Genomic DNA, 23,018 nt, shown 5'->3' with positions numbered 1-23,018 from the left:
TCGGCGCTCGCACCTCACGAACACAGTTGAAGAGTTTCGGAAGAAGTTTGCGACGAAGGACGAGTCGAACGCGTCGGCGAGTTTCTCGCGTGTGTGACGAATGATGGTCACGCGTCACTTCACGTGATCGCGTGGTCATCTCGGCAAAACGCGCCCCGCCACTGTCCGCCATCGCCGGGCTCGTCGGCGTCGAGCTCGTCGTCTTCTTCGTCTTGCTCATCGTCCTCCATATCCTGCTCGCCGCTAGAATACCTGCCCTCGTTGCTCCTAAGGACACAAATTTGCAACACTACTGCCACATGGTCGAATAAGGACACCGCTTCTATACGGATCGAGCTTCGCGGCCCCGCTGTATCGCCTACGCACTTACACAACCGCCGAACGCCAGCGAACATTCAATAAAGCCGCCACGACAGTGCGCAGCCCCCAATTGAGCTCATAGATGTCCTCTCAAGAAACCAAGACTCCCGTCGAGCCATGGAACGCTACCCCGCCTCCGTTCCCAAAGTCGTCGTACTCCCCGAATAAGGCACTCGACGATATTGGCGGGGTGGAATATGCGCTGCATCTCTTCTTGGGATCGCACATGCTCGAATCGGAGGAGTACTGCCGCAAATATGACCCGAAGATGTGAGTGCCCCTGCCGCTAGAACTCGAAGCCCGCTACATGTCATGCAGGGAACGAGTCTACCTCGCCACTGGCTTCGGCCTTATCCAGTGTGTGAAGGGGCTGATGTCGTTCGAAGACGAGGTGGGTCCGCGCGCACTGCTTGCCCACCTTCCATTCGTGCTCAATAGTTCGCCCGCAGGACTTGGTGGATGCCATCGCTCACGTACGACACGGGAACACCATCGCGAGTCAGCACAGGAAGCGGGCCGCATCGCTCCCAACACGGCTGGCAGGCCTCGTCATGGGCTCGCTAAACACCTCCGGTGTCGGGTTCATCAAGAGCATGACGCCTGTAGAGCGGCACGCAGAGCTGGTCTACGCTGAGAGCCTGTTTGAGAAGGTATGTCGCCTTCCATTTTTTGGCATCATGTTCGGCGCTTTGGGTCTGTCATCACCGCCCTTCACTATGTATTGTTTGTGGGAGCCAGGGGTACAGTTTGAACACCGCTGCGAGTACAAGACCGGAGCCTGAGAATATGGTCGCCGATGCGGCACGCTCATCCTACACATGACAGACCGATTACATGTCGAAATTTACGATGTGGAATCATTCTGGATGTAACTGTCGAAGACCTTTGTGCCTTGCCATGGTTTTGCGCGCCGGATCCGCGCCGCATGCATGTTCCGGGTGCATTACCCCTTTCTACAGCGGATGACCGTTCGCTGAGTGTAGCGGCCATGATGGCGGCGGCTTGACGTATGACGCTATCCGTCACCAGAACATAGGCGAAAGTCTGTGCTTACGTCCACTATATGCGTTGTCGGACAGCCTCAGAAAATCAGAGGTGCCACATTCTCACTCAAATGAGATGTGTTGTAAAATGTGGATTGCTTACAGATATCGCACTCTGATACGTCTCAGGCGAACCGGTGCACTTCAGCTGCTTCTAAAGCTAATATCCGTCCGAGACGTGACGAACATCTTCACATTCCTTTCTGGGACGCAATCTGGGGTGCAAAGCTTAGTATCCGTGCAGCTGTACGGGGTTCGGGGCTGTTTCCGGGGGTGCGCTGTCGTGAGAGCGATGTCACCCACCCACAGAGCGCTGCAGATAGCCCCTATCCGAGTACGAGCGGGAGATGTTGGCGCGCTGTCAACCAGGGCATGAAATCAACTGCACTGTACGTTGGTTGACAGGTCGTCCTGATCCAAATGCGCGGGGATTGTGTATATCCCAAGTGCTGCGGGTGGCGGAGGTCCGTGAAGGGCCCATACTGCGGGCCCACATAGGACATACGCCACTCGGGGCGCGTTTTCAGTGATATCCGTGCTTTGCCTCCGTCACGAGTGTATACTATGACGGACACGCCCAAAGATGGGTGGCGGATCGTCTTTGACCGTCGCGAGCGCCGTAGCTGTCGCCCATCCCTGGATTACCTTTCGCGGGCCAGAAGGAACACACCCGTCCCTTCTCTCACGTAGGGGGTTCTTTCCCGCTGCTGGGGCGCTCCGTTCGACAAATCGTTGCGTCAAGGACACCCTGCGGTGTCTCCGGTAACTATCGGCTATTATGTGGTTCGTCCGCTGTCTATGAACGATGAAGAAGGGCTCAACTCACGTGTCGGAGTTGCTGATGCCGCCGGACCACCTACGCTCGTGGCTCGCGGATCTGGGTTGTGGCGTTTGACGAGGCATGCAGAATGGAAGTTGTGATCGAGAGGCCGCAACAGTGATAGTTGCGATCTCATCTTTCTCCCCTCAGCGCTTGCTCTTCCGCCATGTGTAAGGATGTCCGCTGACCAGTTGATCCTGTAGGCCCTCCTTGGGATCGTCTACTCCGGGGACTGGCTCGCGTTCATCAAAGAAGCGTGAGCGTTCCATTCTCGAGCGCAGCAACTGTCCGCTTACGAGCCACTTCCGACATAGCCTCAATATGCGCACCACAATCAACATCTACCGTCAGCTCGGGAAGTACCTCGAAGCGGCAGATGCGGAGGCTCAAGCAAAGGGGTTGGGCTCCGAGGATCCCGCCATTGACGCGCACTTCCGATCCGGAGTGTATCTCGGCGTCGGGGTCTCGAACTTGATTCTGTCGTTGATGCCGTCGAAGCTGCTCGCCATCGTGGAGCTGTTCGGGTACAAGGGTGACAGGCATCTGGGTCTGTCCTACCTGCAGAAAGCTGGCGGGTGGTCGGCGGAGTCGGACGTGCCGTCCATAGACATCGGTGCGTCACCTTCCTTTTCGGCGTGCTCCTTTGTTTTGCGAAGGTGGCACTGTGCCGTACGCAGTTGCTGACGTGAATGGCATGGGCGGGTCAGATCAGGAAGGGCTGCGGCGGACCATCTGCGACATGACGCTGCTCATCTTCCATCTGGTGCTGTCGAGTTTCACGTTTGAGGGCGTGGACATTCGGATGGCCCAGAAGATCCTGGACTATCACATCCAGCGCTACCCCAACGGTACGTCCGGTCTGTCCGCTATTTTGGCCTCCCCGTCCACCCCGGTGCGCATGCCGAGCGCTGCGCGCCCATGGTCTCGTAGCATGCTTCCGCCCGTTCTGCCTGCCACATGTCACGCCGCCCTGGATGTCGTATCCCGCGAAGAGCACTGCGGACGCTGACACGGCCACCTTTCGGCTACCGCTTTCTTTCACAGGTGTGTTCTTCCTGTTCGGCCAAGGGCGACTGCATCTGTGCCGCAGCCAGCCCGCGGCGGCGCTTGGGTTCTACCGGAAGGCAATGGAGGCGCAGAACCAGTACCGCAACCTGCACCACATCTCGTTCTGGGAGATGGCGATCGCGAACCTTGCGCTGTGGGAGATCAGCGCGTCGCTCGAGTGCTGGCGGACGCTCGCGGCGGAGGCCACGGTGCGTCGGTCTCTCACTCCGGTCTGGTTCGGAACGCCGAAGTACTGACGTGGGCCGTCGGCGGAGCAGTGGTCGAAGGCGACGTACACGTACGGCGTCGCGGTGTCGCTGCTGCAGCTCGGGGACGAGAAGCACCAGGGGGAGGTGGCGGAGCTGATGGCCAAGGTCCCGACGCTCCGGCAGCGCATCGCGGGGAAGAGCATCCCGATCGAGAAGTTCGTGGCGCGCAAGGCGCGCAAGTTTGCGCAGCAGGGCGCGCGGCTCGCGCTCCCTGCGCTCGAGTTTGCGTATTTCTTTCTTGGGATCGCGCACGCGCCACGCTCGGTCGTCACGGCGCGGATGCTCCCGCTCGTGCAGGCGCAGCTCGATGCCCTGGATGAGCACGCCGGCGAGCCGGCGAAGTATGGCAGTGCGGGCGCCGAGGAGTACTGGGACGACCGGGCGTTGGCGCTGTTCTTGAAGGGGATCTGTTTGCGATATGTCGCGCATCCCGACCCCGATGCGGTGTTGGATGCTGCGGACGAGGCGGCAATGAAGGAGGGTAAGGCGGAGGCGGAGAAGGGCTCGCGAGAGGCTTTCGAGGCTGTCTTTGAGGTCGGCCCCAAGATTGTCTACGACCACTATCTGGTCTACTTTGCGCGTAAGTCGTTTGGACTGTGGACTGCGTACCAGCGGTGCTCACGACCTCGGGTAGACTATGAGTACGCGCGGCTGCTTGCGTGTCAGGGAGACAAGGTGAATGCACGGCTGCAGTTGGAACTTGTTCAGTCCGGTATGTCTACGTTTATGCTTGGCAACTTGTTTCAGGTCTAACCCTCTGCATAGGCAAACCGTTGGAAGTCAACCCCGCGGGGCGTAAGGTGCGTTGGAAAACTGCTCAACGTTGTCACGCGCTAACATCTACATTTCGCAAATCAGGGCAAATACAGCATGGAGGTACGTGTACATGCACTTCTCCCCCCTCGCCGTCACTCATCATTCTGCCTTATAGAATGCCATCCACATTCGCACGCATGCTGCGTTAGAGGCCCTCGAACGCAACCGTCGGTTGTAGATACCTCTAGATGTTCGTTGTGAGTAGACCATCGGGCTCTCGACGAGCCCGTGCTCTCATGGATGCTACATGATGAATCGTCCACGATCTTGGTTATGTTATGTTGTATGATATGTATACGGTGCGATCCTGTAGTCCCTGGTCATAGTGCTCTCGTCTGCTGTCGATTTCTTGGTATATATACGAGACCATCGCATGCTTTTGTTTCCATAATCCTCGGCCATCCAGGTTCATCCGACCTTGCCTTTGATATTTGCGTTGTCCTTTGACGCTTTCATGGTAATACGGATGGTACACGAGCCTCCGGTTTGGCTACCATTATCTGCTCGCGACAGCTGCGCACGTCCATGCTGCCAAGAGAAGGGTTACCGGAAGCGCGGGCCGGATACCCCACAGCGCTAAAGCGCGATCAAGGTTGACGGCGACCGCGCGCTCGCTGTTCCCAACGCTCACCGCTATCTCGCCAACGACCACGACGAGCTTGCGAGCATGGCACACCACCATCACCACCACGGGCACTCACACAGCTCTTCCGACGAGTCGTCAGTAGCCTACCCGACGCTGAACTTCGGCGCAGGCGCGAAATGGATCAAGCATCTCACCAAGGACCGGCTGGGCACGTTCAACGGCGGGCACTTCTCCGACGTCAACCTCTCATCGACGCTGTATGCGCACCGGATTGACAACCAGGAGCATGTGAAGCTTGAAGTTTGGAGTGCGCCGGGGCTGTCGAAGCCGAGCTTCGAGGAGGCCATGAAGCAGAAGTTCAAGCCCACGAAGAAGGGGGAATCCTTTGGGCCCTCTTGTGAGTATACCCATACATGCGACATTTAGCGCGATTCTGATGTCTATGTAGGGGTATGTTGGATTTTCGTTATGTTGTGACTGAAGTTGCTAATATACGGCAGACGAACCATTGGTGGAAGGTCTCTATCACCATTCCCTCCTATTTGGAGCAGTACGAGCGCGTGCAGTGTGGGTGCTCTTCCTTTATACCGTAAATATCTTTAAGCTGATGTGCGTGCAGTCGAGTTCGACCCCGGCTGCGAAGCCATGATCCACACTACAGACGGAACCCCTCTCCAGGGCATCACCGGCGGTTACGGCGGCGACAGGCGCGTCGAACACATCATTCCCCACAGTGCCGTGAAGGCAGGCAAGTACGAGATTGTGATCGAGTCGAGCTGTAACGGCATGTTTGGTGTACCGTGGAACGGCGACACCATTGCGCCTCCTGATGTATGCATATATCCACCTCTCGTATGTCTTCATGGCTAACACTGGCCTAGATGAACAGGTACTTTCAGTTGGCGTCGGCGGATCTGGTGGTTCCCAACATGGAGGCCTGGAACCTCATGTGGGACTTCCAGACGCTCCGCGAGTTGACCGACTCGTTACCTGGAAACACGTCGCTGCAGAACAAGGCGCTGACGACTGCGAACGCCATCATGAACGCGTTTGAGAAGGGGGACCCGTCGACCATCACTGCAGCCCGCAAGCTAGCTGAGGAGGTGTTTGGTGAGGGCTGGGCGAAGAAAGGCGCCAAGATCTACGACGAGGGCCCCGAGAAGGCGCGCATTTGGGGGATCGGGCATTGCCACATCGACACCGCCTGGTGAGTTGAGAAACAGTTGTCAGGACGCCCGACTAATATCGTCCCCCTAGGTTGTGGCCGTATCGTGTAACGCAGCAGAAGGTCGCGCGTTCATGGTCTACTCAAGTTGACCTTATGGACCGCTTCCCAGAGCACAGGTTTACTTGCAGCCAAGCACAACAGTACAAGTGGCTCGAGCAGGTAAGAAGACGTTCTCTTTGACTGCGTAAGGTGCATCTCGCTGACGTTTGCATAGCTGTACCCCCCGCTCTTCGAGCGTGTTAAGGAGAAGATCAAGGAGGGCAAGTTCCACCCCGTGGGCGGCTCATGGGTCGAAAACGACTCCAATATGCCCTCCGGAGAGGCGCTCGCGCGTCAGTTTATCCTCGGGCAACGCTACTTTGAGTCGCGTTTCGGCGTGCGCTGCAAGACTGCGTGGCTGCCAGACTCGTTCGGCCTTACTGGCGCGCTGCCGCAGCTCATCCGGTTGGCGGACATGGACTACTTCTTCACGCAGAAGCTGTCTTGGTGAGTGCTTCCCTGATCGTGATCGTTTCGGCGATAGGGTTGTGGGTGCACGCCGAGGACGCTCACACATGTGTACACATCACACGCGCACATCAGGAACAACATGTAAGCCTAGCGGTATCCTCGGAGTACACGAAAGCTCATCTGAGATCTGCGATCAGAAACGTGTTCCCGCATTCAACTTTCAACTGGGTCGGTATTGACGGCACGCAAGTGCTGTGCCACATGACGCCTGTCGGTACGTGACGTCGACCTTAAAACGCCCGGTCTCCCGCTGATCAGGCCGCCGAAGACACGTACACTGCCCAGGCTACTGTAGGCGACATTAACAAGGGCGTCACCAACCACAAGGTGCCATAGTCGCTCGCCTGCTGCGTTTTATACACGCTCATCGAACCTAGAACTTGGAATCTTCGGACATCTCTCTGCTCGTCTTCGGGAACGGTGATGGCGGAGGTGGGCCGCTTGAGAAGATGTTGGAGAATGTGAGGCTTGTTTGCTGGGCCCCTGATTCCTTTCATTGCTGATAAGGTGTAGCTCCGACGTATTCGGGCGACTGGTAATCACTCTCGGGAGATCCCTGCCGTGAACATGGGGCACTCCGTGGACGAGTTCTTCGATGTAGTCGCCAAGGACTCGGACGCTGGCACAAAGCTCCCGAACTGGTGGGTGTAGCTCTGACATGAAGTGGTCGTTTACGACGACTGACAATACTTCATCCGTAGGAGCGGCGAGCTGTATCTGGAAGTGAGTACCTTTGCATGCTAATGGTCGGCATTCACTCAAAACGATCGCCGTTCTTAGTTCCACCGCGGAACATATACCTCCCATGGTGAGGCATTCGCAAGCAATTTTGGCCGCGGACCTGACGAGATTTCGCAGGCTCCATCAAGAAGGGAAACAGGAAGTCCGAGATCCTCCTTCGCGACGTGGAGGTGAGTTGCACAATAGTCCGTCAACTACGGGGCGCTCAACGACGCGTGGCAACAGGTGTTGTCCACGTTCGCTAGTCTGTACAAGTTCCACAAGTCCGACTATGTTTACCCGAACGAGAGAATCAACGACTGCTGGGAGAAGGTGTTGTTGAACCAATGTGAGTGTGGCTCACATTCTGTGAGGTCTCGTACTGACGACGTTTGTTCCTAGTCCATGATGGTGCGTAGTTCATCGAACGTCCTATATCGCATAAACTGACGAGCCACGATCGGCCTAGTGCTTCCCGGATCGGCCATGTAAGCCCTGTCGGTGTGGCCCCTGCTTCGATATTGACATAGCCATTTCTCCAGTGGAATGGTGTACGATGACGCTGAGAAGCTATACGCTGAAGTCAGCAAGGAAGGCGACGCCCTCATCGAGGAGGCCTTCAAAGCGATCTTCCCTCCATCTGTGTCTCTTGCCGACCCCGTCATGAAGTCGAAGAAGACTGGCACGCTCGTGGGCTTCAACACGACTTTCTTCCCTCGCCGTGACATCGTCGAGGTTCCCCTCACGGGCGCAGCCACTCGGCTGCGCTCACAGGTGGTACAAACATCCAAGGACGGCACGGTTGGTCTTGCACTCATGGATGGCCCTACCGCCGGCGGCCTGTCGTACGGCACTGGGATGTACGCGGACTGCAAGCCGGTATCCGGTATGTTCAATCAGCTCAGGCTGTTCCTTCTTACCGCCTTGCTGATCGATTGTAGTCACGCACCTGGGAGAGGACCACTTCGTGCTGAAGAACGCGAGTGTCCAGCTAACCGTCTCTGAAGGAAGAATCACTAGCTTAGTGGACGTCGCACTCGAGTATGTGATGGGCATGGTGCGATCGATTATGCACAGCTGATATGCATGTTCCAGGCGTGAGCTCATCCCCGAGGGCGAGACCGGTGGCCTCGTTATTTTCGACGACAGGCCGAACTACTGGGACGCTTGGGGTGAGTAAGGGTGCAGGCTTCGGGTATGCACCATACTCACGCTCTACCAGATGTCGAGGTTCATCACCTTGAGAAGTACAAGAAGCTCAGTTTCGGGAATATCTCGGTGGCTGCAGAAGGGCCTCTTCGTGCTGCGCTCAAGGCTCAAGTTAAGTACGGCCAAAGCACGATCAATGTCGTAGTAAGTGCACCTCGTCTTCTTGTGGCGGTCTTCACCTCCCTTACCACATCGTGCAGATTTCGTTGGACGCGATCCCTGGTAAGATCTATCATTCGAGACTTCGTCTAACGACAATATTGACATCTTGCTAGCCTCGTTGAAGAAGAACTCGCGGTCGTTCTTCCGCTTCGACGCCCAGGTTGACTGGCACCAGAGGCACGAGTTCTTGAAGTGTGAGTAAAACCATTCTTACGTTCTGGACGAACTGCTGAAAGATATCGACAGTTGAACTGCCGCTCGACATTCACAACGACAACGCCACGTATGAGACTCAGTTCGGTCACGTCCAGAGGCCGACGCACAAGAACACGACTTGGGACATCGCGAAGTTCGAGGTCTGCGGCCACAAGGTAAGCCTAATCATGTTCAGTTCGCTTTAAAAGCTGACCTTGCCATTCAGTATGCCGACTTGAGCGAGTTCGGCTATGGTGTCGCTATTCTCTCCGAGTCCAAGTACGGATTCTCGTGCCGCGGCAACGTCTTGCGCATCTCCCTTCTGCGCGCTGCGACCGCGCCAGACGCTGAGCAGGACCAAGGTTTGTATGCATTACTTTCCACCTTCGACCATGTCTTGACACGATAATGCATCCCCACAGGCAAGCACGAGTTTTCCTGGGCCGTTATGCCCCACCAGGGCCACTTCTTGGAGTCGGACGTCCCAATTGCAGCTATTTTGTTTAACTCTCCGCTTCACGGTAAGTCAATCTTGACCGCCATTACGACACGTCTCAACATCTTTGTCCACAGTTCGTCTGCTTGAGGACACTACCGAAGCGCCTCTCCTGAAGACGAAGCCCGGATTCAGCATCGAGGGCGCCCCGAACGTGGTCCTCGAAACCGTCAAGCGCGGGCTGGACGACGACTTCAGCAAGCACGATGCGTCCTCGCCTACCGTCGTGCTCCGCCTCTACGAGGCCTATGGCGGTCACGCGCAGGCCACGTTCAAGATAGCGAGCCACATCCCCATTGCGAAGGCGGTGTTAACGAACCTGCTCGAAGACGAGGGTGAGGAGCTCAACCTGCTCCAAACCGAGGACGCGTCCCTCGCGGTGAAGCTCAAGTTCCACGGCTTCGAGGTCAAGACCGTCAAGCTCACCTTGGGCAAGCCGGGGTGGGTCCGCTATCACGATTTAACGGTGGCGTTTTGACTGACGCCAACAGCGCTCGCAGTGCTCTCCCGAAGAGGGACAGCTGGGTCACCATCGACAAGCCGCGCGCCTGAACGGATGTTAGCGGTATGCTCGATCTCGCGACGTCGCCTTGATGTACCAGTAGCTGCTGTTGTTGTAAAATGGTGTTTTCTTGGACGGATGGACAATGATCATTGTGCTTTTGCATGTACTCCCTGCCTTGCCGAAAACCTCTGCAGCCTTTCCCGCGCACTCTGCAGCTTACGCATGGATGATACAGTTGTATTATTCGAAATAACACATAATAGGGCTAGCACGTATAGACGTCCCGTACTTGCGCATCGTGCGACAAGGAGGATGTACGTGCATGGAGGATGCAGAGAACTCGTGATAATCGGGAAAGAAACATTGCTGCAGGCGATCAGGGCAAATGCCAATACAAGTATACGGCCAGAATAGAAGCCCCGGACGCCCACAGCGCCAACACGACGGCCAACACCGTCAACAAGGGCCCCTGACCCTCTGACTCCAGCTGAAGTCCGTCGGCCGCCTCAGCGCGGAGCGCGTACACGGCGAAGAGGACGTCCCGTGCGGACAGCTGGGCGAACGTCTCCCAGAAGTGCGCGTAATCTGCGTCACCGTGCGATGCTGCGATAGCCGCGTGCCGCGGGTGCTCGGCGAGCGCGTCGAGCTCGTGCAGGATGGGCATGAGCGCGGCGTATGCGGGGTCGACGCCGTCGGGGGCGTCTGCATCTGCTTCTTCCCCAGCGCCTGCTCGGAAGGGCAGCTGCAAGCACAGAGCTCAGACGGAAGGTGTGGGGTTTGAGGGGCAACGGAACATCGCACCTTTGCGCTTTCCGTGTCTGCCGGGCGACTGCTAAGAGCGTCTGCGTGACGGATGTCGGAGGGCCCGTGCGCGCCAGCTGCCGCATCGAAGAACGCGGCTAGCGCGTCCACGGCGTCGTCGTAGATGCTCTCGGCGGCCTGCGCGCGCTGGGTGAGCGACACAGGGGTAGGATATCGTCTTTCGCGGCGACGTACCTCCGGTCCATCCTCGCCCACAAGCGGCTTCTCCTCAGGCTCGTCAGAGCACGGCGGCTCGCCGCTGGAAGCAGACGCCCTATCGTCCACAGCGTCTTCCGGTGCTTCATCCGACGCGGTACTCGCTGGTACGGAGGCTTTGGAGCGCTACACAGGGGCGAAGCTCTATGTGAGCACCATCAGTTTGACGACGGCCATTGTGTCGCACCTTGTGCCGTGCAGAAATAAACACCCCAGCCGCGCCACGGAAGAGCTTGCGCGGAGACAGCGGGGCGACTACGGGCGGTGTGTCATCCTGCCTCTCGTCAGCGCGGACAGGAGCCTCGCCGTCGGTGTTGCGGCGCTGGACGTATTCTGCTGACGGGGGCTGGAGTGCAGGAGATCGGTCTCGAGTCGGAAGACTGAGGCGCCGCAGGTTGAGCGGCCGGATGCGGAGTAATTTGAAGCCTGTGCGTTTGGCGGGGCTTTCTCCCGTGGAGGGTTCTTCGGCTTCACCCTGGGGTTCCTGGAAGACGTTAGCTATGGAAGGGATCTCGGAGCGCGGAGACTGCGCGAAGTTCGTACCTCGCACATCGGTTGAGTGGGTTCGAGTAGTCGATTGTCGACTAGCCATTGTTCGATTTCCTGTCATCGCGAGTTGAGCACGAGGGGATTTCAACAGGGATAACCGAAGAGAGCGCTCACCCCGTGGATGTCCGTTGGCGCGTTCTCCTAGGATGGAGCTTGATTCTGTCATCTAGATTGTGTTCACAAGGCGGGACACGTACGGCGTCGTCCGGATGGCGCGCCCAGTAGTCGCGGGCCTCTTGGAAGGCGACGGCGAGCTGGCAGCGCGGGTCAACATAACACGGGCAGTCGGTGTGCTTCGGAGCGAGGCGGTTGTATTGGTGTGGCTGAAAAAAAACATGGGTGTAAATATTGACTGCCAGTCAAGTGGTGTTTGCGGCGGTATCGTAAATGCCATTGACAGTCGCTGTCTCCAGGGAGTGGTACCCGCAATGACAACAAATACCGCCATGTAAAGAACAGACGTGGAGTTACTCACCTGTGGCTCTGGGCCTGACGCCGTCCCGTTCAAATTGGTGGCTACATCAACTTCGGCGCCGTCACATCCAGCGTTGTTGGTGCCATTCATGTTCGGCGATCAGAAAGTGTGAGTGAGTTCGAGCGTATCGAGAGAAGATGGAAGGAAATAAATGAACTGGAGAGATGCAAAGAAGTTGCCCAAGAATAATATATGTCCGTCAGATTGCGGAGTGCCACTCGATCTCTCCAAGGCGTGCCACCTGGGCAGAACAATGGGGCTCGGCTGCAGCACGCTTTTGGGCGCACTGATCCGATACGATCCAAGCCTCTTCGCAGTCCGGTGCTGCAGTAATGTCATGCATAGTAGAATGACAATCACCTTGGGCTACATAGGCAATGCGGTCGGCTTTCGCATCTGGGTCACATAAAGTACTTGAAGGTTTATACCTGAGACGCCGTCAGCGACGCCGACTGTCGATCCGCTGAAGGCCATGCTTGCACACTCACCGATATATACAGCTTCAAAGACGATCTGACCGCGGGGCGCACGAGAAGAACGCGACTTGGGACGGCTCGACCTCGTCACTCAGAGCGACTCAGGCTGAGAGCAGTAAGTATCTTCGACCATTCGAACGGCTCACTGGCATGGTATCACTGTCCATTCAGCAACCGGAATATGTCCATCGCCGGATGACTGTTGTTTCTCGAGGTGAAAGAGAAGTTGGAGAAAGCGGTCCGCCGGGTTGCGCGGGGTCAGTGGCATGGCACTCGCACTGGCATTCACGCGCGTGGCATTGATGAGAGCAACTAGGCGCCCACGTCTCGTACGACGTTAGTACGTACCTGTTTCAATCTGTGCTGGTAATGGCATGGCGTAGGCGGTGGTAGCATTAGTAGCTGGGCTGACGACTCAGACTTGGAGCATGAACGGCGTTTCAACGACCCGCAAACCGGTAGAATCAGCACACAACCAGCATTTTCAATTTTCTCCACATCTCCCAATCGTGCTCGCGCTGAATCGGGTATCCGGGTTGCGCACCCTGCGCCCAATCGACATCCGGGTTCAACCGCGACGGGTACAGCACCTTCCCATTCTCGCCCGCCCAGTCAAAGTCAATGAGCATCGCGCCCATTTGCCCAGAGTCCCCCCTTGGGACAGCCATGACATTCGGCCGCCGCACGTCCCCATGCACGAGTCCCGCACCGTGGAGCACCTTCAAAGCCGTTTTGACGTCGTCCATGGTCTCGGATGGGAGCTGGGCGGACTTGTCCGAAGACACGTTGTCCTCAAAGCCGGGCACAATATCCATGACGACCATCGTGACGCCGCCGAGGAGGGGCACACATGCGTGCAGCCGCGGTGCGAGCGGCGGCTCATGTGCGGCCAGCAGCCGGTGCGCCTCCTCGCCGTACCGGAAGCAGAACTTGACAAGGACCTCGGACCCGTCGCCATTGCTGCCTAGCCGTGCGCGGAATAGTGACCGACTGAACTCCTCGACGATCCGCCCGTCCGCGCATTGATATTGCCGTCCCAGGTAGTCAAAGCGGTCAACGAAGCGAAGGTCCGAGAGCAGTGCACGGTTGCTGGCCTCATCCACGGGTGTCGGATGGGGAAGGGCGTGGCTAATGGAGTTGGCGATGGGCTTGATCGAGAGCACCTCGTATGAGTCGTGTAGGGTGCGCACGGCCGCACGGATGCTTTGGAGGATCTTAGCGACGTACACAATGCGAGCTTCCATATCGGAATCGCCGCCGAGCCAGACATATTCCGTGAAGGGCTGTATGGTGACAACATCAGCAAGTATGGCCCCGTAGAATCGTATGAACGGGCCGGAGACGGAGATGAGGATGGTCGCGCAGCAAGAGACATCTCGGACGGCCTTGTACTGAGTGGAAATGATCAGATGTGTTCTTCATGAGCAGCGACAAAGCACAAACCGCATCCCCATGGGCAACTGCATGTGCATAGGTCGCAGCAATTTGGACGCCACCCGCCCCACTCGTTACGGGTTCGTTCTTGAATTCCGCACACACATAGACAGCCTTGCGGTCATACGGCTTGGACTCTCGTAACGGGACTGAGGCTGCTGCATCGAACTCTGCAACATAGTGCCCGCCGTCTTGATTGTACATCCTGACGTGCAGAGCGAGTTGAACATCCAACAGAGTGCTGAGAATAGGACGGATTTTCTCCAAGCGATCCTCTTCTTTGTCGTATCGCTCCTGGGACGCGAGGAATAGCTGGCCGGTACGTGCAACCCAGTTGGACGGCAAGTCCGTGCGCAAATCGAGGCGATCGATACAGCGTATGTCCTCCTTGAGGCGCGCAAACGCTGGGTGGTAGATAGTCACGGGCGGACCTGTGGCGTTCCGGCAATCGTAGAGGAAGGTTTCGCCTTCGAGTTATTTCGGGTCCTTCGCGACCTCAGATGGGGAGGCGACCTTCTCGATGCGCGCAAAAGCCTTCAGGCGGCCTTGGGAGTAAGTTAGGTGCATGTCTGAGTCGCTCCCTGTGTATGATCTCACCCTGTTCGACAATGGTCTCCGGGCGCAGTGGCGCTACCCGAGAGCTAACACAGAGCTCGAAGACGATATGATCCTCGGGCAGATCGGGCAAGGAGGCCACGCGATCAAGACGATCCAGAAGACGCTTCTCGTTCTTGTACTCCGCCATCTCACGGAGGACCCTTCCCTGTCCTCCATCCCGGCCGACAATTGGGTCAACCTGAAGGAGTAAGCTATCACGAATAATGCTGAGAGATTGGCGCACCAAGTAGTAAAGCTGTAGGTCGACGCGCATGAGCTTGGGCCATGTCTCCTTCAGATGGTCCCCGCACTCCTCCCATATTTCGTTGAGGATGTTGTAGACCTTAGCGTTGTCTGGCACAGTGACGTCAAAATAACCAGTATCAGGATCGATCAACTTGTTGAAGATGAGATATGTCGGCATATTGCTGGTCGGCGAGGGGTGTGAGACTAGGTATGAACATCGTATGAGAGGGGGGTGCAGGTGACCCCCGTGGGAACCGTCTGAGTTGCAATTCCTGGGCGAGAGCTGTCAAGAGCTGTCAGCGGACACTGAAAGGGTGGCTGAGGCTCTGCGTTGTCGAGAGCTCCATAGCTGACTGTGGGTGGAATATCACAAAGATAAAATACCCTGGCCGCAACACTGTATCCTCCAAACCAACATATATTTTCTCAAGATTTACCGCTGGGTAGAACGGCGGGCGAGGAAACGCGTCGAGACACTTTTTGGCGCGTCGTTCCCACGGGGGTCACCCGCACCCCCCCTCATAGGTTAGTCCAGCCTCTATTCTAAAGGAACGACTGTCTTCCGCAGAACTAGAGTGCTGGTTTACGAGCCTAGTGTGAGACGTCGGTTTTTGGAGGAGGGTGGGCTTTCGGCCATTGCCGAACCAGGCGCTCGAGCGTTCGCACGGCGTTTGACTCCCATCTTAAAGCACAGAGCGCACCGGGGTACATGTAGAGTATATGATTTACTAAAAACGGTATCAAAGAGAGCTCATGCCACCTTTTGTAATTTTTGAACGGAATCTGCGCTGAAGGCGAGGCTTTTCGGGGTCCTCGGGCATAAGACCTGGCGCTTACTGCGTGTCCCAGCAGTCAACACAGCGACCTTCGTGTTGCTGCAAGACATCAATGTTTCTTATATACGTAGATCGACTGTCATCTACTATATAGTCAGCCACGGAGACTACACATTATCACAACAGGCGTTAATCGCCCAGTGCGTGGCTTTCAGGCTCCGCTGTGGCTCCCCCCTGCTCCCCCTCACGCCGCCCGCGTGAAGGCGCGCAGGTGCACGCGACACGAATGCATGATCACGATGGATGCATGAAGGTTTCAAGTTTGTCGACGCCGTCTGCAGAGATCGCGCACCCTCAGATCAAGTACACATATGCTGCCCGTGCATACGGATGTTCAAACGACGAATGTTTATTGCACACACTTATCGATCTGAGCACACCGCGGAGCACAAGTGCGGGCACCGGCACAGCGACAAGGTCTCGGTAAAAAAGCTATCGCATTGTGTGGAAGGCTATGAATGGGCGTGCGTAGCAGCACCTACACCCGCAAGTGACGCCAGCAAGCCTGTCCGAGGAACTCACTTCCGCGTCGAGCGCGAACTTGGAAGCGCGCTCACTTCGCCCCGTGGTGATCGAGGAACGCGCCATTGTCCGCAGGGGTGAGCCGGTCGATGACCTGCAGCTGCGCACGCACAGACTGCTCCGGGGTCTCCAGCACGAACGCCGTCGTCCCCTCCGCGATCTTCCGCAGCATCTCCTTCCCCTCCGCGTCCCCTGTCCGCTTTCGTGTCAGCCTCTTGACCACCACCCTCTAAAGAAAGCTCACCAGATGGCCCGATCGTGTCCGTCGTGTCCACAAGCCCGGGCGTGAGCGACACGACCGTGAAGCCCTCGCCCTTGAGCTGCAGCGCCCACTTCGCCGTCGCGAGCGCGCCCGCGGCCTTCGTCGTCCCGTACGCGCACATGTCCGCGATGTCCGCGCTGTAGACCACCGCGGGCACCGCGCCGTGCGTGCTAATCACGATGATCTTCTTCGTGGGCGCCGCGCGCAGGAGCGGGAGGAAGGCCGTGACGCTGTGCACGACGCCGAGTGCGTTGATCTTGAACTGTTGGCATGGGTGTGAGGGACGGGTGCGAGGGGAGAGGGAGAGGGGAGGCGTACCGCTTCGATGAAGTCCGCGTCGAGGGCGTCCATGCTCGGGCTTCGGGGAGGGCATGGTGTCAGCGAAGGCGTGGAACACACCGATGAGCTCGCTCACTAGTGGTCGAAGCCGAAGAATACGGTGTCCCCGGACATACGTGCGGCGTTGTGGATCAGGAAGTCCAGCTTGCCCCCGGTGACGGCTGCGACTTCCTCGGCGGCACGCTGCATCGGAAGAAGAGCGTCAGTTGGAACGTCAATGAGAGCGGTGACGAGGATTAGTGTACCTCTAGGGACGCGTGGTCCACGATGTCCGCTTCGACGACGTGTACGTTCTTGAGATTGGCAATCGCAGCTGCGAGGTGCGTGCTTCCTTTCGCGTTGCGCACAATCGCAAAGACGACTGTGTCCGGGCGTCCGGCCTACAAAGGTGTGAGCATAAGCGCATCGACAAAAGCGAGCGTTTACAATATACCAGCTGGCGGACATACTCGAGTCCAATCCCGCGAGAAGCTCCGACGACGGCGTAAGAGGTGGTCATGGTGTTAGATAGATCGAATGGGATGAGTTATAGCGTTCGGAGGCTGGTTTGCTCGAGCGTTGGGTTGATGAGACCACGACGGTGCTCGCGCCGCTCGCTTTATACACCACCCTCCCGCTGCGCATTTCCGCAGTGTCTCAAGGAGAATTTCTGAGTTAGGACGTGCCAGAGAAACACGTATGTATCGGCACCTGTCTGCGCAACATTTCCGGGCAGCACCGAGGCGTGACTATGCCGTTCGCACCGCTGTGGCGTCGGAGCTCCCAGTGGGCCATAGCACATCGCCTGGATGGTAGCAGCTATGCACAGGGGACGTGATGCCGGGGTGTGTGTCACCGTCCGCGTGCCCTCATGATGAGGGCTTCGTGAGTCCGACCGGGGATTACAACTGGCTGCAGTACGTCAGGCGGCATGAGATGCTGCCGACGACATGATGCACATGGAGAGGGTGGCACGAGCACTGAGTGGCTATGCGGCAGCGTTGAAAATCGTCTGTCGGTGTAGTAGCGGAAGATCTTCAGTTGAAGCAAGTGCCCGGTCCGCATCGGGTTTGCTGCGTCCAGCTTCGTCTATAGCTTTGGAAATCGCGCGAGCGAGCCGACTAAGTATGGATATACTTCGATGAGTCGGGAGAGGCCCTACCTGATGCCGCGCGGGGACGCCAAGCAGGTCGAGCAGGGCAGGCACGAGCCTGCTCCGTGATTTTGTCGTAGCGGCGGCCTGGGTATTCAGCTCAATGATATGTTATTTGATGGAAAGAAAGAGAATGGCGAGTGGGGAAAAAGTGATGAAGTTGGGGGACGACGGAAGCGACACCAGTGTGCGACGAAGACGAGTTCGGCGTCGAAGAGAGCGCGATCTAGGCGTCGCCGGGTGCCGCCGCACGGTTTGCGATATTGTGACCGTTACCGTCACGGTGTTATGCATCGGTCACCGCGCTCACCGCGAGTGGAGGAGGAGGCGCCCGCAGGCTGATCGCTCTCTGACTAGGACTACGTCCACGCTGCTGCTTTCGGAATCCACTGGGCCGACTCAGCACCCGCTTTCTGTCTTTGAGATCAATCTTTATCTCTCTCTCCACGACTTCATAGCAGTATCAGCTTCAAAGGAATTATGGCTCTAACTTGGAACAAGCCTCAGAAACTCGGCCAACACCCTTCCTGCCATTTGCACTACACGCTAGGCCGGGCGATCCTCCTGTGTTTAATCACTGTGGCCGAAGAGCTAGGCTCTTCTCAATCTTGACGAGGCATGCTGAACAGCGCGTACAACGACGTACGTGTGACCTGCAGAGTCCAGACGCGTTCTGCTCGCTTCGCGCGGGCGCAAAACTAGTACTGTCCACATCTCTTCCAACGCATCTGTCTTGGAAGGTGTTATACGGTACGTCAAAATCTAAGCTGATTCCATCTTTCGACTGACAGTATTGACCGCAAGAATGGGAAATCGGACGATGCCGTCTTCGTCGCACATAGCGGGAGAACCTCTCTAGAAGATTGCAATAAGGCAGCTGTTTCGCCAAAAGTACGGTGTAGGTTTGGCGCTGTCTTGCGCGTTTGCGTTATCTATGACGCTTGTGCCATACCCAACTTGTACACGACGCGATGCACTTCGAAAGGCAAGGTACGCACCATTCCATTCTTTATACCCGCCACGCCCGGGAGCCGTGGACTAAGTTGGGCGGGCCGACATTACATCCATCCTGCCAGTCGCGTCTTCGATGCAGTGACTGGCGATCCAGGGTCTGGACCAAGTAAGCGTCCACGATGCGCTTGCTCAGTACTGTGTCCTAGGATCGTGCTGTTTTATCTACTCACCGCGTCCCGGCCTGCCCTCGATAGTTTTACACATACGCACATGTGCGATAAGTCGGACAGGCCCGCGTCTACCGTCCCATGCATCTCCGAAGACACGTCGGACAACAAAGCTTCTTTCCGCGCCCGGCGCTCGCGCAGCTTCTTCTGGGCTTCTCCTCGCGTGCGCGGACTCCGCCTTCTCGTGCGATTCGCACCCTGTCATCGCTTCGTGCGCAATGCGCCCAGCGCCTGGCCACACGCGGTCCTCATTTGGTGCTCCTGGAGCTGCTGATCTCGTGCTCGTCCTCGCTTTATCGCCGATCCGCTCGGAGCAGGAGACAGCTCTTCCTCGGGTGGCCAAATACGACAGCACGCCTCCCAGCGACGCGCAAAGCCCGAATCGCCCATATAATGCCCCACCATCCCCGCCTCGCACGCCCGTGCGGGTCTCCTCTTCCCTGTCCTCCCCCATCTCGCTTGCCACCGCGACTCGCCCTCTCGCCCGTCCCTTTTCCGCCCACGCGTCGATTACCGCGCTAACGCCGATGCGGAGCGAGCATGGGAATGCTGGACGTCCTCAAGGTGTTCCTTAGCCAGGAGCTCGAGTACACGAATGCGCGCGATCTGAGCTACAGCGAGGTTGCCTGCGTCACCGTGCTGACGTGGGACGTGCTGGTTATGCTGTCGGAGGAGGTACGTCCCTGCGATGTGTGCGATCCGCGTGTCTCTGACGGCTATGCAGGTTGAGCTGATCTGGAAGTCAGTATCGAACACCGATCCTGTGTGGGTGCGAGAGTGCGTGCTAATGACAATGTAGACGAGCCTGGACGCCGGCGAAAACCATGTACCTTATCGCACGATATATTCCATGGCTTGTCCAATTGTGAGTGCCTCCGCGCGCGGGAGGTGTGCGAAACTCACGGAGCGATCCCAGAGCCTTACTCTCTATCAACGTAAATGGGAGCACCGGCCTGGAGTTCACAGACCGCCAATGTGCCGCCTGGCAAGTCGTCCAGGGCGTGCTCCTCCAAGTCATCGTCACCACGGTAGACGTGATCCTCATCACACGAGGTACGCTGCCGCTCGTCCACGCAGCATGAATGCGGGATGCTAACGGCTCCGCGCCCAGTATACGCCCTATACAGCAGGAGCCGCGTCCTCCTCGGGATCCTCGGGAGCCTCTTCGTCGCCGAGCTCACCTTCCTCTGCTACGTCCTCGCTGTCGTCACCCCGCGCCTCACCTACGACGACGAGTGCTACGTCACCTCCAGCCCCGCCATCTTCCAGTACTACTGGTGCGCCTCCTCCCCTCCCGTCCCCTTCTCGTATCCCTGCAGCGACACGGAGCTGACGCCCCCAGCAGGATCGTGTCCCTGTTGTTCGAAACGATCCTCTTCGCGCTCACGATGTTTCGCTTCTGCGAGGCTGTGCGCCAGGGCTGGGGCCGCGGGCCCGTCTTGCAGCAGTTCGTGTCCGACGGCACATGGGCGTACGCGCTCGTGTTTGCCACTATGCTCGTCAACATGATGCTCTACAAGTACGTGCGCTCCACGCTCACCGGCATCTGCTACACGTGCGTCTCCTCCCCCCTTTCCGTAGTCCGCGCGGGGCCGCAGTGCTGACGCGCATCTGGGTACGTGGACACAGGTGGCTACTCGTCGTGCTCTCACTCGCCGTACGTACTCTCTCCTCCCGCTGCCCCAAGTCCGCCCCATAGCTGACCCGAGTCTCGCCGCGCCAGGGCTCTCGGCTCGTCCTGAACCCACGCCGCGCCTCCGCCGCGCGCTCCGCCACCTCGCGCAGCCGCCTCGAGAGCTCGACGATCGAGCTCACGCGCCTCTCCGGGGTGCCGCCCGTCTCACCCGTACGCGCCCATATGCGCCAAGGGGGCGTCCTTGTCACGATCGAGCACATCTCCGATGGTACGTACGCCCTTTGGGTGCGCTTGTGGTGTGCTGGTGCTGATGAGTACGGGCGCGCGTGCAGTGGACACGGAGTGGGAGAAGGAGGGGCGGCGTTCGGGGAGCACGGTGGGGGACGGCCCGTATGCCGTGTAGGTTTTTATGGGGGGATAGAGACGCGCTGCGAGCACGAGTGTAAGATGTACGATATAATGGAAGACGTTAGAAGGCATCCTATCGCAGCGCTGCAGCGCCGCATCGCGTAAGCCCCGCCACGAGATCCCCGCGGCCACATAGTGACGGCCGAAGCGCGACATGGATGACAGGCAGGGCTGTGCTGTATGGCTGTATGATGCATGTCTGGAAGTGTCGCGGTCAGTCCGTCATGTGTCCTCTCGGGGAGTCGACTCGGGAAAGATGTTGCGACACCCGAAGAGATGCTGGAGGGACAGATGAGGTTTGAATGTAGCACACCTGACAAAGTACTCGATAACGCAGAAGGTACAGATACGTATTAGGGAAGGTGGACACCCGCGTCTAGCGTTCACGAGGATATGGAAACGGCCGCTGCTCGGATCCGTCAAGGTAGGTTATCGTGCGGCCGTCCGGGCGCAAGCGCTTCACGTTTAAGATCGAGGGTGGCTAGCCATACACAGGGTATCATGCGCGAGTACATACCGACGACAACGCAGCGAAACTTGGAGGGGTTGTATTCTAAGGAACATGGTTTCGACTTCCAAGAAGCTTGATTCGGAAAGAGCACAAGGCCCGCGTCGCCCGACCCCGTCTCCCCTCGCGCCCGCTTGGCTTTACGCACCTTCGTCCTCTTCCCATGCACCTGTCCAGTCTCGCACCCCTCTCGCAGCCCATCCCTCTTGTACGTACTCTCTGACATAGGGCATCTCCCTGCAGCGGATAATAAACTCGGATAATAATAATAATCAAGAGCACAAGGGCGATAGTGATCAGGAACGGGAAAGCGTCAGACACCCTCCGAGCCTCTGGCCAAACCAAGAGCCTCTGGCTCCGCCTCCATCCAAGGTTCCGAGTTGAGGACCCCTACGTCCACCTCCAAGTCGTGTTCGCGCGGCAGCGTCCGCTCCTGGTCGAACAGCTCCTGGTCGTCGTCGGGGGTGGAATGGATTGGACCGGCGAACGAAGTCAGGAATTCAGGGAGGTCGGGCGTCCCCGATAGATTCGCATCGCCGAGGTCGAGAGAGAAGGACGAGGCCGATGTACCGCCCCTCTCAAGCTGTGCGGTCGTCCCGTAGAGGGCGAGTAGAAAGCGACAGTTTAATATCGAGCTGACACTATAACACCAGGGTCAGCCCAACGCTCTATGAACGTGACTAGGACGACGGTTGAGGAACGTCCTTACGGGTCAATGAATGGCAAGATATAATCGATAAATTCGAACGGATGGCTGAACATCTGAGGGGCATGATGGTTAGTCAAAGGCTGACAGAAGTCTGCTTGGATATGCACTACTACTCACTTGGAGCGCGACGACGGTTATATCCATTATGTTTAGCGATACCAGTGCACTGTTCATACAAGCTGTTGAAAAGAAGCGGGTCATCAGGATGGAATGGCTACCACCAAAAATAAACATTCCCTGAGTGTTCAAGTTTTAAGAGGGGCGTATCGTCAGTATACAGCTTACGTTTACTTGACAGAATGGCTGAGCTCACCGTTTTCCCACAAAGTCTGATCCAGAACAGGCCGTCGGAGAATTTGTGTCGACGTCTGGCGGGCACCACGAGTGCGCCGCCAGGTGACAATCACAGCCAGAACTTCTGCGATGATCAAACAGGTCCTTGAGACAACGACCGCTGTTCAGAAAGGTCAACGACTGTGAATTGTCTGGTAATTCTCCAGGCTTACTCCTGTGCAAACCGAAATTCACGTTAATTGGCTATACTTATGCGGCCGGGCTCACTTACGCAAAAAATAGTGCTGGGGTCGAATAGACATAGGCCACACAGCCTTCTGGTTGGGGCACATTGACGGGAACATCCTGGTATAAAGTGCTCTATGATGGTCCACTGCATCAGTAAATGCCTCGTCGCATGTGGTGATGAGACGACGAACTATATTGACGAA

General features: G+C 57.5%; 7 protein-coding genes across 7 annotated transcripts; 3 read left to right on the top strand and 4 right to left on the bottom strand.

Moving 5' to 3' along the window:
* Positions 1 to 442: 442 nt before the first annotated feature.
* TRAVEDRAFT_151658 (uncharacterized protein) lies at positions 443 to 4,704 on the top strand (the record flags this gene model as incomplete). The annotated part of the gene is made up of 12 exons (XM_008042622.1): positions 443 to 630; positions 679 to 751; positions 810 to 1,010; positions 2,427 to 2,479; positions 2,538 to 2,836; positions 2,931 to 3,071; positions 3,268 to 3,479; positions 3,549 to 4,119; positions 4,174 to 4,251; positions 4,305 to 4,339; positions 4,398 to 4,415; positions 4,471 to 4,704. The coding sequence occupies 12 exons, from the start codon at positions 443 to 445 to the stop codon at positions 4,531 to 4,533; spliced, it is 1,932 nt and encodes a 643-aa protein (XP_008040813.1). The 3' UTR covers positions 4,534 to 4,704.
* A 316-nt stretch (positions 4,705 to 5,020) lies between these two features.
* On the top strand, positions 5,021 to 10,136 carry TRAVEDRAFT_30268 (glycoside hydrolase family 38 protein; the record flags this gene model as incomplete). The annotated part of the gene is made up of 28 exons (XM_008041923.1): positions 5,021 to 5,340; positions 5,442 to 5,508; positions 5,561 to 5,772; positions 5,823 to 6,148; positions 6,199 to 6,328; positions 6,384 to 6,655; positions 6,752 to 6,760; positions 6,817 to 6,893; positions 6,948 to 7,006; positions 7,057 to 7,140; positions 7,193 to 7,320; positions 7,381 to 7,402; positions 7,460 to 7,487; positions 7,538 to 7,590; positions 7,646 to 7,748; positions 7,802 to 7,810; positions 7,869 to 7,887; positions 7,942 to 8,285; positions 8,341 to 8,440; positions 8,495 to 8,571; positions 8,622 to 8,752; positions 8,809 to 8,830; positions 8,884 to 8,964; positions 9,017 to 9,141; positions 9,192 to 9,327; positions 9,388 to 9,486; positions 9,539 to 9,902; positions 9,962 to 10,136. Coding segments are annotated over 28 exons (3,449 nt in total), but the record flags the coding sequence as incomplete, so codon positions are not given.
* Positions 10,137 to 10,190: 54 nt separating this feature from the next.
* Positions 10,191 to 12,097, bottom strand: TRAVEDRAFT_73301 (uncharacterized protein; the record flags this gene model as incomplete). The annotated part of the gene is made up of 8 exons (XM_008042621.1): positions 10,191 to 10,708; positions 10,768 to 10,905; positions 10,963 to 11,109; positions 11,171 to 11,467; positions 11,527 to 11,586; positions 11,647 to 11,673; positions 11,730 to 11,855; positions 12,008 to 12,097. 8 exons carry the CDS (start codon positions 12,095 to 12,097, stop codon positions 10,343 to 10,345), a joined length of 1,251 nt encoding a protein of 416 aa, XP_008040812.1. The 3' UTR covers positions 10,191 to 10,342.
* Positions 12,098 to 12,947: 850 nt separating this feature from the next.
* On the bottom strand, positions 12,948 to 14,640 carry TRAVEDRAFT_171014 (uncharacterized protein; the record flags this gene model as incomplete). Its single annotated transcript, XM_008042620.1, has 3 exons — positions 14,515 to 14,640; positions 13,927 to 14,462; positions 12,948 to 13,874 (listed from the first exon to the last, which is right to left on the bottom strand). Exons 2-3 carry the CDS (start codon positions 14,119 to 14,121, stop codon positions 12,948 to 12,950), a joined length of 1,122 nt encoding a protein of 373 aa, XP_008040811.1. The 5' UTR covers positions 14,122 to 14,462; positions 14,515 to 14,640.
* Positions 14,641 to 16,022: 1,382 nt separating this feature from the next.
* On the bottom strand, positions 16,023 to 17,218 carry TRAVEDRAFT_171010 (NAD-P-binding protein; the record flags this gene model as incomplete). The annotated part of the gene is made up of 6 exons (XM_008042619.1): positions 16,023 to 16,310; positions 16,363 to 16,642; positions 16,699 to 16,738; positions 16,796 to 16,902; positions 16,965 to 17,099; positions 17,153 to 17,218. 6 exons carry the CDS (start codon positions 17,216 to 17,218, stop codon positions 16,150 to 16,152), a joined length of 789 nt encoding a protein of 262 aa, XP_008040810.1. The 3' UTR covers positions 16,023 to 16,149.
* A 2,277-nt stretch (positions 17,219 to 19,495) lies between these two features.
* TRAVEDRAFT_30265 (uncharacterized protein) lies at positions 19,496 to 21,121 on the top strand. The gene is made up of 9 exons (XM_008041922.1): positions 19,496 to 19,707; positions 19,757 to 19,773; positions 19,832 to 19,897; positions 19,949 to 20,085; positions 20,144 to 20,339; positions 20,378 to 20,587; positions 20,662 to 20,689; positions 20,756 to 20,936; positions 21,001 to 21,121. The coding sequence occupies exons 1-9, from the start codon at positions 19,573 to 19,575 to the stop codon at positions 21,069 to 21,071; spliced, it is 1,041 nt and encodes a 346-aa protein (XP_008040113.1). The 5' UTR covers positions 19,496 to 19,572; the 3' UTR covers positions 21,072 to 21,121.
* Positions 21,122 to 21,897: 776 nt separating this feature from the next.
* On the bottom strand, positions 21,898 to 22,437 carry TRAVEDRAFT_49843 (uncharacterized protein; the record flags this gene model as incomplete). The annotated part of the gene is made up of 3 exons (XM_008042182.1): positions 21,898 to 22,225; positions 22,294 to 22,346; positions 22,411 to 22,437. The coding sequence occupies 3 exons, from the start codon at positions 22,435 to 22,437 to the stop codon at positions 21,898 to 21,900; spliced, it is 408 nt and encodes a 135-aa protein (XP_008040373.1).
* Positions 22,438 to 23,018: the final 581 nt, after the last annotated feature.

This window comes from Trametes versicolor (assembly GCF_000271585.1).
Source record: "Trametes versicolor FP-101664 SS1 unplaced genomic scaffold TRAVEscaffold_8, whole genome shotgun sequence".
Classification (NCBI taxonomy): Eukaryota; Fungi; Basidiomycota; class Agaricomycetes; order Polyporales; family Polyporaceae; genus Trametes; species Trametes versicolor.
This window is presented reverse-complemented; position numbering and strand designations above follow the sequence as displayed.

What these genes read in the sequence shown, in the direction of transcription:
- TRAVEDRAFT_30265 (XM_008041922.1), top strand. Translation starts at nt 19,573, where the DNA reads ATGGGAATGCTGGACGTCCTCAAGGTGTTCCTTAGCCAGGAGCTCGAG. An exon ending in TCGTCGTGCTCTCACTCGCC is followed by an intron (nt 20,690 to 20,755) that starts GTACGTACTCTC and finishes TCGCCGCGCCAG; the next exon opens with GGCTCTCGGCTCGTCCTGAA. An exon ending in GATCGAGCACATCTCCGATG is followed by an intron (nt 20,937 to 21,000) that starts GTACGTACGCCC and finishes GCGCGCGTGCAG; the next exon opens with TGGACACGGAGTGGGAGAAG.